General features: G+C 40.4%; 1 protein-coding gene across 14 annotated transcripts in view; it reads right to left on the bottom strand.

Moving 5' to 3' along the window:
- Positions 1-20,782, bottom strand: part of KALRN (kalirin RhoGEF kinase) — a 465,057-nt gene that overhangs the window by 282,175 nt on the left and 162,100 nt on the right. For all 14 annotated transcript variants that reach the window (XM_088168302.1, XM_088168303.1, XM_088168297.1 and 11 more), the window contains exon 3: positions 19,701-19,815. In XM_088168302.1, the coding sequence (XP_088024428.1) occupies positions 19,701-19,815 (115 nt within the window). The remainder of the gene's footprint in view (positions 1-19,700; positions 19,816-20,782) is intronic.

The following is a 20,782-nucleotide window of genomic DNA, read 5'->3' as shown; positions in this document are numbered from 1 at the left end:
AAATGCACCAAGGATCACTTCAGTGATTTATGTGTTAATATTTTTGATTAATTGCAATTTTTTATTCATTTTGTGTGTGGTTTATTTACTCAGCCTGGAAATAAAACTAGAGGGAGAGGTTTATAATCAGCATCACTTATAGACTTTCATACTTTGGTTTCACATCACCATGTTGAGCCTGAAGTTCACTTTGTCAATAGAAACAGTCAGTACCTATACTCATAAGTTACTTTCCAGTACATTTAAAGGACCAGACAAAGTATTTTTTAGTAAACCTGTTTGCCAAGCACTACTGAACTGGCATTATTTATTAAAATATTTTGTTCTTTTTAATTCTTCTCAGCAAATTACATCTTGCTTATTATCCCAGTTAAGAAATGTGTTCCTGCACTGTCAGTCTGAGCTGTCACCCACATCCCCCAGTGACAGTGGCTGTTCAGTGGGATGAGACAGACTGTCTTTTCAAAGATCCTAATCCTCACATCTCCCTCCTGTGCTGCTGTGTCAGACACCAGGGGAGCAACTTAGTGATGCACAACCCAAGAGCACCATTACTCTGGAATAACAATTCACACCAAGCTCCCACCAGAGAACTTCAGCTACCTAAAAGACTGTAGGTGGTGGACAATCTTCATCCTAGATTTTCCTTCTTACATTTTTGAACTTGGTTTCACAATAGTTTTTTGCAATTAGAGAAGAAACAGCCACCCAGACTCCACTTCCTATTCATCCTTTCTTCCTTACTGTGACCTAAATTTGTTTATTCTCTTTGAGCACTGAAAAGGAATCACTCATTCTCACTTTTTTTTTTTTTGTAAAAAGAGAGAGAAAGATATCAAAGCCAGTTTCACAGTGGCTGGGGCTGGACATAAAGCAGTGATCTGGAGAAATGTCAGTGACATGTTGTGAAAGATCTTGGAGCCAGTGAGGTCCAGGCAAAGACAAACCTCCTGTCTCTGGTTTCCAGCCACTGCTCTTAGGGGACATGAGGTGTGTCTGTGAATGGCACAAGAATGCAGATGTGTGGGCTGTACAAAATCCACATTCAACCCCTGCCTCTGGCCCCAAGTCATCAGGAAGGGAACAGAAAGGCAGGAAAATCCCATATACTGCAGCAGAAGCTAACTGGTGCCAGATGGGTTCTCCTGCTATTCTCAAGCAAGTAACTAACTCATTTTGGTATCCGATTTTTACATCTAAGAAAAATGGCTCTGAACTCAAAGCAATTCTATTGTAAAATGAGGTAAGCTAGGAGGAACAGACACCAGCTAGGTGTAAGAAAACCTTTTTCCAATATGTAACCATGATCCCATGAATGCCTGGGAGTCATTCTGAGAGGTGCAGGTCCATTGGTATCTCTGTCAGGGTTCAGCAGGGTTGTGTTGAGCTCTCTTCTACCCAGGTAAAAATCCTGATCTGCATTGTTACAGCCCAGACCAGAATTGGGACCCAAAGTTCTGCAGGCATTCGGCCTCCTATTTAATTGAGCAAATAAACACTATTTGAGAAGCTTCAAATAGCAAAGATATAAAACACAGCTGTGTCCAAAAAATGCATGATCGCAGCTGTTAAAGCCAAATCTGGAGGACAAATGCTATAATTTTTCACATTCCTGTTAAGTTTCTGCTGGTAAATGATGCCTTCATCTAAACCCATTTACCCTCTTCCCCTTTTGTTGCTGCATGTCGACTATATTTGGATCAATATCTGGCAGGTCTTCCTTGAAACAGCTGCTGAGATAAATATGAAATTAATCAGGGCTTTGTTTTTGTTGAAGCAGGGCTACATTTAAAGATTTGTTACTACAACAAAGAAATATTTGAACAGTAAGTACCATTCAACTCTCTCTTGAGCATTTAAAGTCTTGCATTTGAGATGATTTAGCAGACACAAAACAAAAATGCTTTACCAAATGAAAATTATATGTTCTTGACATTTGCTGGAAAAAAAATAAATATTAGGGTTGTGTTGAAATATAAACACACTATTCTTGAAAAGGTTTGGGTGAGCAGAGGCTATTGGAAGTAAGTTTGAAGATTCAAAGCCATTGGATTCCGGAGGAGAAATAGATATATATGGTTGTGCTTAGCACAGCCAAACTACTAAGATTCAGAAAATAAATGGATGTTTCTGCCTGCATTATGAGTTTTTTTCACAGTTCAAGCAAGGAGACCATGACGGTCATTTCACATGCCGTTAACTTCACTATGAAGTTTAGTCTATGGTCAGTACTGCCAGATTTTCACATGAGGAAAGGGAGACTTCATCTGGGCAACAAGTGCTTGAGCTCTTAGACACGGCATCCTAATTTATCAGCTCACAACATCAGTGACTTAACAAGTGAGTGAATGGAGCGGGGTGAACAGCTCCAGGAATTCCAGTCAGTGCCATAAAACACGGTCACCTCAGAGTGGAAAGCCTCCAGATTGCAAATACATACATTTCCTTGAAACACGTTGTGGGAGGCAGAGAAACCCATAGGGGAAAGACCTTTACAGCATAAAGAAGCCTGCAAACATGTTCAGCTCATGCAAAGAATGATTAATGTAGGTCTAGACAGTCAACAGCAGCACCTGGTAAAATCCAATAATGTCCACAGGCAGACACCATGCCAAATTCTTTCCTGATGCAGGCAAGTAAAATCACTCTGGACTTGCACATTTGATCCAGGGCTCAACTGAGCTCATAGATGACGAGAGGAAATTAAACCACTTCAAAGATGGCAAAATCACTTCTTCTACACAGTACTGACATCTCTTGCAGTAAGCACTCATCAGTTCCCACACCCTGCTCCTGGCAGTGCAGGAGAGCAATGCACACCCATGTACAGCAGAGCTATAATTAAAATAAGGAACTAGGGAGAGAAGATGAGATGCTACATATCAATTCAAAGTAAGATATTTCATGATGAGTGCAGGTTCTCATGAAAGTATTACTGAATTGAAAACTGAAAAAAGGCTTTTATAACAGCAAAATATTCTGGTTTACCTTTTCAGATGATTTTTTTTCATTTTGTTCCTTTTATTTTGATAAGTCTACTTAAAAAAAAAAAGGACAAAACTTTGAATTTTATCAAAATATTTTGACTGATATAACATTTTAGAGGTATGTTTGTGGAAAATTTTAAATCTTTCAGATTTTTCCTCACTTAAAAATTTGCACTTCAAAGTAGCAGATTCCTCTACATCTTAGATTCTGCCCATTCGCAGTGCAGAGTACAGCATGAGATTTGCTTTGCCCTTTATGTCTTCTAAGCAAAAATGGTAGAACTGTTCATTAAGACTTACAGGATTTTGGCCAGAATCCACAGACATAAGGGCAAACACTGGATTCCAGTGCATCTGTTAGGAGGAAAGGTTGAGTGCTCCATCCCAGAAACACTCCATGGTCCATGGGTCTGTTTTGATACTATATGAGAATTTCAGTTCTCTTTAGAATTACACAATTAAAAAGCTAATGCCTCTTTTTTCCCCGAGTTGGACAATGAGGACTGACCATGACTAATAAATAAGTAGTACTCTTTTTTTTTTTCTTTTATGAGCTCCACCCATATACAAACAAAGCAGATCTTTGTAGGCACAATGATTTACCTAAAATAATTCACTTATCAGATAGCTGCTTCCTGCCATGCCAGGCTGGGTGAAGACTGCCTGTTGTATTACATCCAGAAGGACTTGCTCTGAAGCTACAAAATCAATCTATGTTGTAAGGCACACTTGTAAAATCAATTTCTGTGTATTCATTCATATAGCAGACTTTACTCATTCTTTCAAAAAACTACCATGATTGAGAGTGGAAAAAGTCCTTTTCTCCTGAGAGTCCTCAGGAGACAGGGGAAACTGATGTGCTATTTCCAATCCAGCTCCAAAACCTCTAGCTCCCATCCAATTTATTTTGAATCTGTCTCCTAGAAAGGCCAGTCTCTCTCACTGCCTCTAGCAAGAGGGGCTAAGCCATGCCAGTGAAGCCACTGGATGTGAGGTATCATTTCTTTTTTACATGAGGAGACATAAACGTGGGAGAGATCAAAATCACTGGAGCTGACTGAGCAGACACAGGTTGATTACTCAGTATTTCAAAGGCAGTAGAAGACCCAAAAGACACCGTTGACACCCAGAATGAGAAAGCTAAATCTAAAAAGCTTCTGGAAAGCAAAAATTAATCCAACAGTCAAAATCCTGGCAATAAATGTGCATGCCCCAGCTGAGTCAGTCTCTGAGCTAACATGCTCTGAGTGTCTTCCCAAGATCACTTGAGATATTTCTCCAGCCTCAGATGCTCTCACCTTTGCAGGAGACTGAGCTCCTCAGGTGCCAGGGTGTGATCTCCTCTGGTTTACCATCCATCATGCTACAGCACTGTCCCACACTGCTGGGAACTCACACATTGCTCTCCGGCAATGCAGTTTTAATGTTGCTTCCCTTACAATCCTGAACTTTCATCACTATTGCAAATAATTTTATTTCTCTATCAGTACCTGTATCTATCAGTCACCTCTAACTGGAAAAACCAGAGGAATTATTTTATCAGCTAAAGCAGGTTCAGATAAATGCTCTGAAAAGTAATTGCCCGGTTTCAACTGCCTGCTCCCTTCTCCTTATTAACTATACTGCTTCTCTATCAAAAGCACGATAAAACTTCACTGGCAAATCCACCTACAAGTGACACCTGTGAATGATCATCAACCTATTCATCTCAGGAACTACATACCCCAAGTGGTGCTTTTCCTGCTGACAGACCTGAAAATTATATTGACAAATTAACATATGCCAGGATAGTAATGATAGGAATCTGCCAGTCAGAGAACTTACAATTTATTGTAGGTGTCAGCAAGCCCACAGTAATGAAAATCAGAGAGAGCAGATTCTTGAAATACTGCACCTAATGATATTGGTCTAATACTGAGCCACTCATTTGACCTGGAAGAGGCACATCAAAAACACACATCAGGCCACATCTACTCCACCAGACTAATGGGTTTCCTACCTGTGAGTTAAACTAATGCCAGTATAATATCTGCAGAAATGGGTTCAGTGCACTGGGTTTCTGTAGCAAGCTGAACAACCATAGTTACCCTCTTCACCAGAAAATAACTGATAAGAATCAAAAGAATCCATTTCACAGTTTCTCTGCAAACCCCTAGCCTCACACTGGACACATTCCCCAGTTTAAAAAAAGTCTATGACATGTGAGTCCCTGATACTGAGATAACACAAATATATGTAGCTATTTTCCTTTCAATTTTAGCTTCACAACTTATGCATTTTTTACACCTGTCTGGAGCACTGTAGTCCAATGGATGAGACTGAGTCAGGGGAACCTTGTTGGGTTATTCACCTCCTCTTTGTGCATTATACCACACTTTTCTCTGTTGAAGCCACTGCATTCTTCCATTGAATGTATTTTATGTGCCACATCCTCAGACACAGAGAGGATCCATAATTGCAGAAAAATTGCAAATAGTCATGGCTGCCTTATAGTTAATTTTAAAAAGCTTAAGAGAGATCAGTTAATAATCTAACCATGTGCTTATTTATTCACACTGGGATTATTTTTTGTTACCCGTGTGCTGATTTTATATAGGAATCATTTATTGCTCTATACATATGCTTATCTAATTGTACTGAATACAAATGCTTTATTAAACTCATAAATGAGCCCATTTATAGATCTATGTGAAAGTAGACCCCTTCATATTTTATTTATAAGTGTGACAATGGAACAGCATTGACGTAGAACATCTATTTAATTCAGAGGATTTAGGGTTGTCCCACAGACTTTTCCTTTTTTTTTGCCAGAATCAAAGCTTTTGGGTTTTTTAATTAGATTTCTAGCCCATCTGCTTGCAAATATAGCCTTGACAATATAAACTGATGTACATTTGTCTTGCTAAGTCTGCAGTCAGTGGAAGAAACTATGAGACTAGAACATGAACTTGCATTCTCCATCTTATTGGGGTGCTAACTGAAAACCCAGTTCTGGAAGCCTAAATACCAGAATTCTTAACTATTTCACTGCTGCTAATTTTGCCACCGAACCTGCAGAAACTACATTTGTCAAAGCCAAATTCACAAAAGCTCCTGCCCATTTTGATGAGTATGCTGCACAATTCAGGCTGTCAATTAGGACTGGGCAAGTGCCTGGCCAAATAAACATGCCTGCAATTATAATCAAGGATTTGCTCTTTTTGTGAAAAAAAGTGGAGTAAAAGCAGTGATCACAGCATAATCAAACTAGTACTTGAAGCCCATAGTGGAAAAGACTGCAAAAGCACAATTAGTGGGGATTTGATGTAGAACCCACAGGAGAATTAGCTTAATGCATAATTTTTACAGCTTTATAATATAAAACTAAGGAAAACAAGCTAAAACCTCTGTTGCTATAACAAGCGTGACAAACAGCAGAGAAAACAGCTCAAATACACTCAGACTTTTTCCCACCAGTTGAAAACAAAAAGAATAGTGAACTGGTCTCTTATGAGTGATGCAATACAAATTGCTAAAATCATCCACAAAACTAATGACTCAAAAGAAAAAAAAAAACAAACAAAAACAAACATCCCAACCCTGATTCTAAATGTAAATATCTGCTTCAACCTTCTTTGATGTAAACCTTTCTGAAATAATTGTCAATGTGTATTTATGTCCCTTAAGTGAGCTCAGGTTATTGGTATCTGAAAGGGGAGGTAAGACTGAGTCTGGGTTTATGACAGTGGCTGCTGCCTGAATTATCATATTGTGGGGATGTTGCATAGATGCAGTTTTATCCTAACCCTGGGGTTTTTAAGGACAGCAATGTTCAATGACCATGTTTCTTTAGTCCTGTGGTCCATCTGATAAAAATATCTTCCATCTGGTTCCTGTTTGTATGGTTGTGCCTTGCAATAGAAGGAGCTTCATTAAGCAATTAAGATGGTGCATGAAGCACATGGTTACACTTGCTGGATATGGATGGACACATGATCACACTTGACTGCTTTTCTGGAGGAGGATCACAGTACTTAAACAAGTATTAGTGAAAGGACATGGTAAGTAGAAGCCTGCAGGCCAGGCAGGCCTTTTACTGCTTTGGTTGACCTCTTGCATCAGTTTCCAATCTATTGTAGTAAATTAATGTGTTAGCCTGAAAAAGTATTGATATCTTCCTTTCATTTGTGACTAAGAGCAGACATGGTAAATGCATGTTTCCTCCTTAATGATTTCCTTCTTATGCCCCTGGCAACTTACACAATGAATAAATATCTTTATTCTGTCTTAAAATGTACGAGACTTATGGAAAAGTCTGAGAGCTTGGTAATGGCTGCCTAGAAAAATCCTCTCTAGTCTGTTGTCTTGAGATTCATTTGTTGCCTGATTCTGTTTGCAGAGCAGATATATATTTCAAGTTCATTCAGGTTCTGGTGAAGTCAGCTGTAGCCTGGAAGAACCAACAGGGGAATCCTGTAATTTTCACAGGAGGCACACATCAAAGGTAGGAAAAATAATGGTTTGATAAATCAGTTGAGACTAACTCATAAAATTACCTTATATATTAATTTGCTTCCAACTACCTTAAAATCCACCCCAACAATCCTGTTACATCATCTGGTGATAATGATTTCTTTGATCTTCTCTCTGCCCTATCTACCTAAAATAGTTTATCATTAGCTTTTAGAACTTGACCAATATTTGAACCTATGTGATGCAGAACAGAAAGTATCCCAGCATTGGAAACATTCAATTTTAGCATTGCAAGAACAAACCTACATCATAAGAATACATAATATAATGTGTTGTATCATTTTAAAATGGAACATCTTATGAAGGATTTTAAAGAGATTTTCCATGAGTAACCAGATATTAAATAAAACAGAGTCTGATATTATGCTTTAGAGTATTTCACTCAAAAACAAAACTGGACTTTGACAAAGAACAAATAACACCCCAGAAAATCTATGACAATTTCCTGTGAAACGGAATTTACTTTTTGGCCAAGAGAATAAGAAATACAAAAAGGAAAGGAATGACACAAAAAGCTACGTGCCAAAAAATCGTTCACAGGTATAGGAATTAGACTTTTAACAGAATCCCTAATTACACATTTGACTTCTGGCATCTTTTCAAGGCAGCATGAACACAGTTAAAAGTTCTTCGTGCATTTGTATCCTCCCACCAAAAAAAGGGAAAAATATGCTTTCATTGTAAAAACAATTATAAGTAATTTGCCTCTAAAAGGGCAATGTGAGCACAGTATTGACAAAATGGACTTCAGCTTCTGGAAATACTGACTTGTCACCAATTTCAAAAGCCCAGAAATGAGGTCAAGACAGATTTGCATTGGTATTGTATCCAATACATTCATTTGATTTATGTTGCTTGAAGTTCTGTACATTATTCAAACATTTCTGCTTTAATTTTAATTCCCTGGGAATGTAAAAAATATATAATGAGGATAACTAGCATCTTATTTGCTAAGATCAACACTTCTAAATCTAGTGTCCAATTTAAAGCAGGTGGATTCTCAAATGGCCTCTTTCTCAAAGGTATTGAGGGGATTTTACCTAATAAAAAGTTATGCCTTCTTCATATAATTCATAGTGCCCAACAAGTCATCAGGTAAGTGCAGCTCATGTTAATACACAGAGATGCAATTTAACAGTTCCAAAAACTACTGTGGTGAAGTGTCCTACAGAATTCATTCCCAAATGAAAATCCCAGGAAATAATTTTAGCTGACTCTATTTCCATGTCACCTACAGTTTACGATCTGACACTGCAAAATCATTAGGGTGGTTGTTCAGGAAAGTAAAGAGAAACTGAGATTTCCAGTAAGCCTGGTAAGTGAGGAATGATATAGCAGTTGAGGTTTGCCTTGTGAAGAGAAGAATAAAACCCTAAAAAACCTGCACATACTGCTTGTGTATTTAATTCCTAGTCTAACAGTTCATTAAAAAGCAGAGCTCCCAGACATTCTTCCTACGGGTAAGATTTTTCACTACTTTCCTATGTACCTGATTTTTAATTAGATATTGGAATGGAATTGCAGCTCCTACCCACAAATCTCCAGTGAGGAGCAAAATCTTAACTAATCTGTGATCCCAGAAATGTTTGCTTCTCCAGATGCAGTTTCTAAACTAAATTACAAATGTTGTAGAAAGAGACAAATGGAGAAATAAGGAGACGTAACCACAAAATTGGATGTGATTAATCAGTGTTATAAGAGTTTAGTTCTGTCTTTAGAATGAAAGAAAAAAAGAAGGCTTAAGGAAAAAGAACATATTGCCTACTTGAATAACTCTTAGATGAACAGTTTATTAACAAGGAAGCTTTTTCAGCCATGTTTCCTATGTGCAAGATCACCCATTAGTTAATCAGACGCCTTTGGGATTACTGTTCTCCCCTAAAATTCTTCTTTCGCTCCCTAGAACTGCTGCATGGTAAAATGGTACATTTCATAATGAGACAGGTTCTCCAAGTGCATTTTCTAAGGTCAGGCAGTGACACAGTTCATGGTCAATTTCTTACAGAGTGCTCCCAATTCAGGATTGGGAAAGGCAGCTTTAAGACCCTGCTTCCCAGAAATTAGAGGTCTAATCAGTGCACGCTGTTAAAGGGGTATGTACTTCTGCCTCATGCAGCATATCTATAATAAAACCACTTAGGGTTTTCTATCTTCAAGATTTAAAATATCAGTTAATATGGTTTAATATCAGTTTAATATGGTTTACCAAGGAAAAAATAAATTGTAATTAATAATTCTTTCAAATTAAACTTCAAAAAGTAGTATTTATTCAATCCTCAATGACATCATCATCATCATGATGCACAAGCATCAGGCTTGGCAGACCCTCAAATAAATAAACTATAAAACTTAATATATCCTTCTGGTGAAAGTTTTCTAATAATACAGCATTAATATTAGACACTGTCAATTCTTGTATTCCCTGTGAAACAGTGGAAAGGGACAGGAAAGGCACATGAAAGCAGCCTACTCTGGCTGGAGATGAACTGCTGCTATGATTTTTGGAGAGAGATGCAATTATTCTACAAAGCCCATGCTGTATTACAATTTCTATTCAACAACTTCAACCAAAAGGACCATTCAGCAAAGATGTCCCTTGTAAATACAGCATCAAGCTTACAGCAGGTTCCTACTTTCTCTTGTTTGCACAGTAGTGTGAGCATGTATTCGAGGTGGAAGATTTCCCTGAAAACAGTTGCAGGACAAGGGAAAGCTGTTTTGGTGCTTTGCCTTGTTGGTGAAGTACCACAAAGGATCTTTATAAAATATTACATCATTGGAAAATTCTCTAGAGACTAAGGTTTCTCTTTAAAGTTAGACATAAAATAAAGCCCTGTGTACACAGTCAGGGAAACCAATCCTCCCCTGTTAATAGCAGAAAAACACACTGTGGCACACGTTCCTGACCAGACAATATTTGCCAAGCCAAAACCATGTCTGAATTACATTTTGCTGCCTTTTCCTGGGGGGCAGAGAGTCTAGAATTATTTTTCTTATTTGTGATTTTACTTTACATTGAAGTATTTGTTTCTCTCTTTCTTTTTTCTCTTAATCTAAGTAGCCCAACAGCCACACTGTAGAGTTACAATTATGTTTTGCTGCACACAGTACTGCAGGATCCACAGGGAACTCTGAATCAACGCCAGGATCCACAAGGAAGGCATAAAACACCACAGACTTGGTTAGGAACACCTTGTGGAAAATGAGAAGAAACCATTGATGAGATTTATGACTGTCTACCCAACTTGGATACCAATTCCCTTTGCAAACAGCAGGGAACTGAGCATCTCAACCTCTGAGACAAATTTTGCCAGTCCCAAGCCACACTTTCCATGCTATAAGAACATCAGCCTGCTCAATCCCACATTACCATGTCATTGTTCAATTTTTAGATGATCAAATTTTCTAATACCATAAACTAGCATGGGCTTGTATGAGCATGGGAGCTGCCAAACCCTTGGTGGTGGTTTGAAAATTGATTCTCTAATGGTTAATAACAATTGTGCCTCTTACATGATCTAGGGATACCTACACACCTCCAGTCTCTGAGAAGGGCTGAATTCCCCTCTCTGTGGACACTTATTAGGTCTCTTTCCTTGATGCAGCTGTCTATTCTTATTAAATTTGTAGAAATTTAATATTCTTGAGCATTTTCTCTGACAGATTTGGTTTAACAGTGACTGACAGACAGCATGATGGCATCAGCTTTTTATTCATTTGGAGATATGGCTAAAAGTATATTCCTGAAAACATATCCTCAGTCCTCCCCAGTGTGCACTGGGGAACCCAGACTTTGGAGTAGCAACCCCAACACCCCCATGCAGCCAGTGAGGATAAGGATCAGCCTGTCTAGGCTCAGATGACTCTACTTCTGTGTCTCCCATTACTTGCTTCACATTGGCACACAGTAAGGGTCTCATCCATTCTCCATGGGAGCTTAGAAGAGCTTTCCATTGATATTGAGACACCTTGGACAATATGCCCATTACAAAGCAGACTGCAAAGCACAGCAGTTGTTTTCCTGCTTCTAATGACATACATGAAGAGATGGCATAAGCCACTTCCAAATCATAATAGTTTCTAATAGTGAAAAGGATGTAGCACATACTGGAGTTACTGATGAGGAACACAAGCACCCACAGTGGAATGAGACAAAAACTATTTTACAGTCTCTGCAAAAACTGTAGGAAAGAGATCACCTAAAAGAAAATTCAGGATTGGCTGAACTGCTGCATATTCCACTGACGACTGCTGACAGCTTCAGGAGGGAACTGTGCACAGCCTGTGCCAGCTCTGCTGCCAGCGAGACGCCCCCACAAAACCTCTCTGTCTGCTAATTTTAGCTTTTCTGAATTATTGCTCACATTAGCACATGCCTGTCTTCTCCAAGGAATCCTCCAGTCACTGCTGCCTGGACCTCTTGGAGCATTGTGGAGCCACAGGTCTGATGTTAAAAGCCCCGTGAGGAGCATGCAAGAGCTTTACACCAGCATGAACGTGGCCAAGGCCAGGGATGGCAGCATGGGGAGGTGTGCTGCAGAGACTCACAAAACACTTCTCAGAGAGCCACTGAGGAAGAAGATGGAGAAAATGATTCTCTGCATAAAATTTATAGCAGGCTGTAGTGCCCGCCATCTCCCTTACCAGTGAATGGGTGCAGGATATATCCTAGTTTACAAGTTTCTGCCTTTTCTCCATCACCTCAGCTCCTTCTTCCAGACTGCAGATGCCGGTACAACCAACATGCAAAAGCCATTTAGGAGGAGGAACAATGCTGATCTAATCCCCAGACTGAGGGCCTGGACAGAGCTCAAAAAGCAGAGTGTGTAGCACAGTTCTACGTGAGACAACTCAGGGGATAGGATCAGCCCCAGACCCTGCCAGCACCACTTGGTAGCACAAGGCCATGGTGGCTTCTGCAATCCCAGCAGTGATGGCATGCATGGTGACAGGGGTTGTTTTGCTGTTTGATCCAGATTTGGAGAAATCCAAGCAAAATCCTTCCCAGCCAGAATCCTCTGTTGGAAATGCAGTGAGGTACTATGCACAACATTGCTAACAGAAGTACAGCAACAAAAGGAGTGGCTGCACAGTACAGGCACCCCATCTTGTGTGAGGGAGCCAGAATCAGCACCCCACAGCCCCTGCAGGGGAGCTGAGCAGCACCTGAGGCTCCCCTGAGAAGACAGCTGAGGTTTTCTCAGGGCCTTGGCAAAGCTCAGACCCTTGGCAAAGCCCACCAGACCTTGAGAGGGCTCAGGTGATGCCACTGCATGGAACCACCACCCATTGGACCCTCCACAAGCCCTATCCATTGACTCCACTGAAGAAGCTACAACTGAGCTCCCACTTGGCTGGAAAACAGTCCAGTACCAGGAAAAGTAACTTCTCTTCTAGATCTGTGCATTTCCCTTCTATGCTAAACTTGGCCTGTAGGGCAACCCACTACAATCCTGAGTCTTCAAATTATTAACCTATTGAATTTGTGTTGGAGATGTTAGATTAACCAGAAAGAACCCATTATGACTTTGAAATCTCAGCATGAGTCTGCATGGTTGGCAGTAAGAGAAAGCTGAACTCCATCCCCTACACTGTAAAATAGAACAATTGCCTTGGAAATAATTCAGACATAATAAATGAGGGATTCGTTCATATTAACTGTTTTCAATTGCAGATTTATAGCCTAAAATTAAGCAGATGTTGAGTGTTGAATACAATGCTTAAAAACACAATGACAAGTTGAAATCCCAGTTTCTCTGCATGTGGCAATCAGTAACTTCAATTATTTATTGGAATACAATTAAAATATAATTAAATGGAGTAAGCTATACTTAAGAATAAAGAAATATTGTAGAACTTAGTGGGGAAAAAAACAATAAGAGATTTTCAGGTCTTCCTAAACAGTACAGAATGTTTGGATACAAGATAAACAACTTAGAAAATACCTTGCAAATCCCTCTGTAAGTACTTTAAGGAATTTACTTTAAATAAGGAATTCACTCTTGTAAGAACATCACCCTTTATTTTATTTATTTAAATTCCCAAACTCACATTCTGAAACAAGATAATGAAATGTTCATAAACTTGTTCCAATATTACCATTAAGGTAATCTCATTTGCTTCTATTTCACAATAAAGAGAGACTTCTGTTAGACCCATATCGATGATTACTGGTAAAAGTGAGATGCAGAGCCCAGCTTACCCTGCCTTTTATTAGTCTTTAGAGGGAAAAGGCTACATGAGCTGTGCAGTTCACAGTACATCAACCACAAAGCTATGTATTCAGAGCAGCTCTTTGTGCTGCTCATCACAAAACCAGTCTGAAAACCCTTGCACTGTTCTGGAGCTGGACAGCAGAACAGGACTCAGCAAGTAACCAGGCTGGAATCACTCAGAGAGCTCTCTCAGCTCCCACAGAGGGCAGAGAAAAAGAGCACGTCTGCTTTAGGTCCAGAGCTGTGCAAGATCCGACCATACACTATCCAGAAAAACAGCAACAGGCAATGAAAGCAGGAAGTAATTTGGAAATAGATACCAAAGCCCCCCCATTTACCTTAAGTTTGGGCTGATTTAAAAACAAACATAGGAAATTGTGTATCTGTTTAAAACCCCCACATCTTTATACGAAGCACTGTCACGAAAGCTGAAGTGACTGTTGTTTCCTTGCCTCTGTGGCAAGACAGGAGTGACAAGACCTGGGTCTCTTCAGACACACCTCCTAACAGGGTCTCCAAGATGGGGAGGATACAGAAACCTGCTTCAGTTCTTCAATCTGTGATTTTAATCACTTTCTTTTTGTCACATTTTCCATGTACACTGAGACTAAATTGTTTACTTTAGCTTGGGCTTGCAGAGTGTATTTTAACACATCACCTTACTTTCCCTCTCTAACATAAGCATCCCCAGCACTTTCAATCTTTTCTCATAATTCCTGCTCCCCAGGCTCTGACATTTCCTGTCACTTCTAGGAAGTCCACATTTTCTAGCAGCTTCTGGTAAATGAGTGTTTCCAAGGTTGCAGCTGTAGACACTTGCTGCAGAATTTCAACATCAATTATAGCCACTGTCCACTCACCCAGGAATAAAATGCCTCACAGGTTAGTAATACAGATGGAAGGAAATCAGAGATCCTCTCCTGAAGTGCTGATTTCCAACAAGCAGTGAATGTGTAACTCGGCCCTGAGGTGGTCAGTAAGGGGACCCAGGAAGCAACACAGAGCAGTGAGCTCAGAAACTTTTCAGTAGAAGAAGGTAAAAGCATCAATATTTCAAAAGAATTCCCTCAATCCCTAACAGAGTGATAAAACATAACACACCAATACCACATATGGTAGGGGCTGGATTTGAACTGCCTACAGAATGGCAAAACACTCTCAAATTCTCCAGCACTCATGTCAGTTATTTACTTGTAATGAACATCTTTCTTCAAAATACCTTACAATTATTTGTTAAATTATATCTGAAGAAAATACTAAATCTCCATTAGGCTCATTAGCTTCACTGCATTTTTCAACTGCTATATTTTGAAACAAGAGTATGGTGGAATAATTATCGATGGCACCAGATATTTAGTTACTAAAATTAGTATGATGTCCCTGGTGTTATTTTTTAAATAGATGGTTATTTTTGTAAATTTACAATAGTTTCCAGGAAAAAAAAAGTCCTCTAAAGCTCCTTCTGCTCTAAGATCACATAACAGAAAGCAGAGCTCTTGGGTTTAATTCCTATCAATCAACAAAATGAGTTTCACACTACTCCCGGCCAGAGGAGCTAATATACACAGTACCACAGGTCACCAGAGAAGAGCTTAAAATAAATCCAAGAGTGGGTGAGTATTGCTACATTTTGCCACCCCCTGTATTGTTCTTCTAATTTTACAAAGACCCCGTCATTAAACTAATTATTAGGGGTCCTTCAGTTGTTTCATTGCTCCCAGCACCTCTCATCCAGCTTGGCAGCTCTGAGGAGCTGTTCAAACACACAGGGCTGGCCCTTGGAAACACTTTGCTTCTGTTATGAGCCCTGGATGTCCCCCAGAACAGGGAAACATTTGAGCAGCTTTTTGAGCATAAATAAAAACTGGATGTCTTTAAAAACACAGGCCCCTGAGGCATCTCGGGTTTCCCCTCTGCAGAGAGCACAGAAGATTGCTTATCTTGGCTCCAGAACAGATTGATGTGTTCAGCCGGAAGGTTCACTATAGCTGACAGAGAACATTTCCTTCACCGTATTGCTTCACCATGCAAGGAGATAACTCAGGCTAATAATATTCTGTCTCCTTTTTATCCTCCTATAGCCTACGCATAACTTAATTCGTAATTCCAAAGGGCCCGCAGAGGAGACTGGCCTGGTGCTCGTTTCATTTATGGACACATAAATCAAAGCTCAGTCTACTGGAATAGATGGCACTGCACTAGTGTTAAAATATAAAATCTTCAGCAAGCCCAGAAAATTCTCCTTCAGCTCCCCTGATCATAAACACCATGTTATCCTAGATTCAGTCACGCCCTCCAAATTTCTAAACATTTCATCCATTTAAATTTGCATGTAAATAGAAGCTATCCTGAGTCACAAGAAATACATCTTCGCCTACCCAGAAAGCATTAGTGCAAATGTAAACCAAGCAGAAAATGGCAGAGTGGTAGAAACTTGGCATCCGTGGAATTATCTTTACATCTAATGAATAGTGTCTTAGTTTCTTAGTAACTAATTACAGTGGAACTGTTTAGAGAAAAGGACTTTGTGATATGCCTGAAAGAACCAACATAGGGCACCAAACCAGGACCGTGTTAGTTCACGGTGTCAGATACCCACTCACAACCTCCTCCTCCTACCCAAAACTGCAGGATCAGGCTTTTGAACCTTCCAGGAGCCTTAAATTACCCCAGGCACTGTGGACTGAAAGGTTACCATTTCGGGATAGAAACAAGCTGTGCTCCTAGATCTTCACCCCCAGGCAGTAATCCTCAACCACACAGGAAACCCCACTGCCTGCAGGCACCTGCCTGACTGTGGCTCCCAGCTGCATGAAAGCCCTCACTATTCTGCTCTAACTCAAGCACACATAGCTGCTTTCAGAAAGCCCACATTATTATTCTGATTTCGAAGAAAGAACTGCAGAAAGCTGAATCAGAAACTTTGAAAAGTGCTAGCAAACCCCTGGTTTCACTTACCCTAATCTATCATCACATTTCATCACCAATCTCATACCTGCTCTAAGCTCCCAGCACTGTGCCACCTCTGCCCCCTCCATTAAGATATAAAACAAGGGTTAAGTGACAGATAGTATCAACATAGAGAGCAATCTGTCTCACTCAGAAACCAATGCACCAAGAATAAAGAAAGAATTATTATCCTGTGTCAATATGATAAATTTCAGTCTCTTTTTCCTAAATAATTTCTACTTTTCCAGCCAGCACAGAAAACTCTTCTCCTTTTAGTACTCAACATCACAGCAGTTTCTTCTGACATCCCGTTCAGAGTTTCTGCTAATGAAATTGTTTATTTTGGTGAATGGCTGATGTAGTTAGTAGCTACAGCACTCATCTTGGAATAAACATGAACTGCAAGCCAGTGATAGGAATTCCAACTGTTCCTTCCATATATTTGTTTCCAAAACATAAATAAATTTGAAAGCTCTACTGCTTGCCCTTGTTAAAGTGAACAAAATGTTTAGGGAAAATGAGTTTTCAGTGTTTCCTTACACCACACAGGTTACACAATCCCACGTGCCAAACCCATGAAGTTTGTGGTCACATTTCCCTCCCAGAGTAGCAAGTTCACAGCTGTTACACCAGACAAAACAGGACTAGGAGGAACTGGGAGAAATAACCTCCTGATCTGCCATACCCTCTCCATAACATTTGTATCAATGCCAGAGGCTTGTCTATACAGAAACGGAAGGATTTAAGAAAAAATTAGATGTCTTATAGTGCTAATGGGAATCCATTAGAAATCATTTCCTCATATCCAGCCTAATCTTCACTTGCTTTGGTGTAACACATTTGTTTGTCTTCGTCCCACAAACCCTTTCCTTTTGCAGCATCACCACATGCTTGCACATGCTTTTCACTCTCTAGACCAAACACCTCTACCCTTTTAATCCTTCCTTGACAGGCAGCTTTTTCAAGACCTCTGATCACTCTTGCTGCTTTCTGCTCCACACCTCTCAATGTGCAAACATCCCAAGAAGGAGACAGTACTCCAGTTAACACCTCCAGAGGTCCAATCTGCCAGGACCTTTGGGAAGCCAGTGAAAGTGCTCCATGCATAGCCAGTCCCTCACTGCCAGGCACATTTTCGTGACAGGAGATTGTACCATGGAGGAAGGCATATTCTCTGGTATAACTAGAGAGACACCCTCCAAAGGCTTCACACACTAGGACAGAACAAGGCTTTGTAGTGACCATCAGGAGGAGAATAGTTTTTAATGTTTTTAGGAAGACAGGCAGTGTGGTCTTGTATTGGCTCCTTCAGCATGTACCTCTAACTCCAGGTTCTGCATCATCAGAGAAAAATCACTGCTATACTGATCCAGAGTGAGGCAACCAAAATAAGCAAGAAAGATTGAGCTAATTGATTCAGCTGTGACACAGTGGGGAAAAGAAGGGATCTTTCTATTACTGCCATCTCCATGAGTGAAGAGCAGTAATAGAAACAACTGACACATTAGAAGGTCATTTTTTGCTCTGCAATTGCTTGCGACCCAAAGCAATGTCCTACCTTCATACTTGCAACCATGCAAAAAATTATAAGATGTAGGGGACCAATTTCATTACTGCAGCAGCTGGGGGAGAATTGCCGAGCTCTGGGACACACACTCCCAGGGAGTGACCTACTGCTCCCCCAGCCCTGCAGTATGTCTATCATCTCTCTAACAATATGGTTGAAAATTGAGCTGACTAGAGGACAAAATGAGATGGGGAGAAAAGTAAACACTCAGCTTATTAGTAAAACCTTGATGACCAGAAGTTCAACAGAGCAAAAAGTGCATCACCAGAGGACTTATGATGTCTAGGAAACAAATACTGGCAAATCTGGTACACGTGGCTGCATTTGCTATTCACTCTGCAGCCAAGTGATTAAGCCTCCAAACAGCCCTTAACCCTCTTCCATTCCAAGCACAACCTTTGTCCTCTGCACATTGCATGTTTAAGTAACTGAATGCATTTCCAAGACCCTTACCTCCTGACTTCCAGATGCCCTTCAAGTCTTAACTTCACACTCTTTGCCAAAACATGAACATTGTTTACCAGCTCATGTTCTGGGGGTTTAAAACAGAAGAGGCTTCAGGGTGGCACGGGATGTGTTCCTGCAACCCTGAGCATCCCTTCTCAGTCCCTCACCTGCCCTGGGTTAACACTCACCTCAACAGCTGGTGCAGTGGGTTTTGGGCAAGGATATTTGACAAGCTTAAAAATAGGAAAAGGAAGCTGGATGAGGGCTATGTAGTCTCATATTCCCTGAGACTGGATCAAAAATACCTTCCTGGGCACTGAGCCCTATAAATGATCTCCCAAAGTTTGAAAAAATAAATATGCTCTGGCAACACACCTTTCCTCCAGCATCCCTGGGAAAAGGATGAGGACTTGGTTGTTGGAAGAGAGCCACAGAGACTAATGCGGGGAAAGGTGGTGGTTAACATTCAGAACAATTTAAAATGCCTTTCTTTGGAAGCTTCCTCCTAAGTCCACTCATGTTCCTTCCCCGACCTGGAGAAATCTCTGGAAAGTACTGGAGCAGGAAGATCTGCCTTCTTGTACAGGCACTCTCTTCTCCCCAGCAACTACAGCCCCCTACCCCAGCTCTCCCAAACCTCCCACAAGGTATTAAAAAGAAACAACAGACAGCAGGCTCTCTCCAGCTTGCTATATTTAACTGCAGACCTCTAAGCAATCCTCCCTTTGCACTCCCTTAAAACAGTTGCACAGAAACATGGAGAATGAGATCTGCTCCTGGAGACTGTGAGGAGCCTGAAGCCCAGGTTTGCTCCCCTGCCTCCGCTCTGGGGCTCCTGCATTTCCACGTGTGCCATAAAAACCACCGGAGCGCACACAGGAGGAGGAAGGGAACGCTTTTGTTCCTCCGCCCCAAGAACTCAAGGTACTAAATGTTAATACTTGGAAATCAGCAACTGCCAAGAACAAGTTCCCCACCCACCCATCCACCCTAAGCTTTGAAGTGTTTTCTTTCTAGCTTTACCTTGGCACGCTGGCCAAATAAGTCACAAGTTTACGAAGGTCTTCCTGCCTTATTCTGTCATGATTGCTGCGGGCTGGGAAGGTCAAGACAGGACCACCTCGTTTATCACGGCCACCTGTGGAAAATAAAGGATTGTTAGAAAATCAGGCAGGAAGCACACATCAGAAAAACCGATGTGCACTGAATTGATAAATACAAATTACAGCACGTTTAAGAGTCTGCACATTCATAGCTTTCAGACTTGCCTAATTGAGGAGGACAAGCTTGCATTTGCTGGACCTCCAAATGGGGGATACAAGGAAAAAAAAAAAGCCCACACAAGGAAAATTGCTACTAGCAGTTCTTCTTTCACCTAATCCCATCAAATCTAATATATCTGCCAGTCCAAGCAGGTGATGCTAATGAAATCCTACTGCGGGGACAGTTTTAAACTGGTCAACACCAAGAAAGTGAAAGCATTTTTCCCTGTAGCTCAGTGTGTTGCACCGTTCATTCCAAGGTAGTTTACCACGTCCTGCCAGTTTGAAGCCATGTACCTCAATAATGTTTATGCAGCACAATGTTCTAATCTATAATGTACTTTATTAAAATTAAAATTTTGATTAGAAGTTCGTCTTCCAAGCTTTCCATTTATAAAGTGTTGTTGGCAATCGGAATACTTGTTTTGGGGAGGGTTTCCTGTGGGTTTCCTGTAGCTTTCCTGTCTTAAAAACCACTTCTTTTAAACTGTCAGTGTCTGGCCCTTTATCTTTTACAACAATCGTCTAAAGGATTAGCCATAAACTAATAACTTTACCCTGAACTATGCAATCACAAATACAGGGGCAAATACAATCTATTCTGCAGCACTCTATTTTATTCTCTCTTGTAAATAAAGTTTAAGAAGATTGAAGCTGAAATCTAGTACCTCATTTAATGTTTAGTTCTTTTTGCACATATTGTCTCAGAATTTCTTCCAGGAATTGTGTGTTGTTAGATACACGTTTGCACTGTTATCTAAGAAAAAGTCACAGCTAAGCTACAGCTCAAAAAGCTGGTATGGAGCTGTAAGGACCTCGCAAACAAGCTGTAAAAATGCACAT

This window comes from Sturnus vulgaris, chromosome 7 (assembly GCF_052056855.1).
Source record: "Sturnus vulgaris isolate bStuVul1 chromosome 7, bStuVul1.hap1, whole genome shotgun sequence".
Lineage (NCBI taxonomy): Eukaryota > Metazoa > Chordata > Aves > Passeriformes > Sturnidae > Sturnus > Sturnus vulgaris.
The sequence above is the reverse complement of the archived record's forward strand: the minus strand, read 5'-3'. Positions and strand labels throughout refer to the sequence as shown.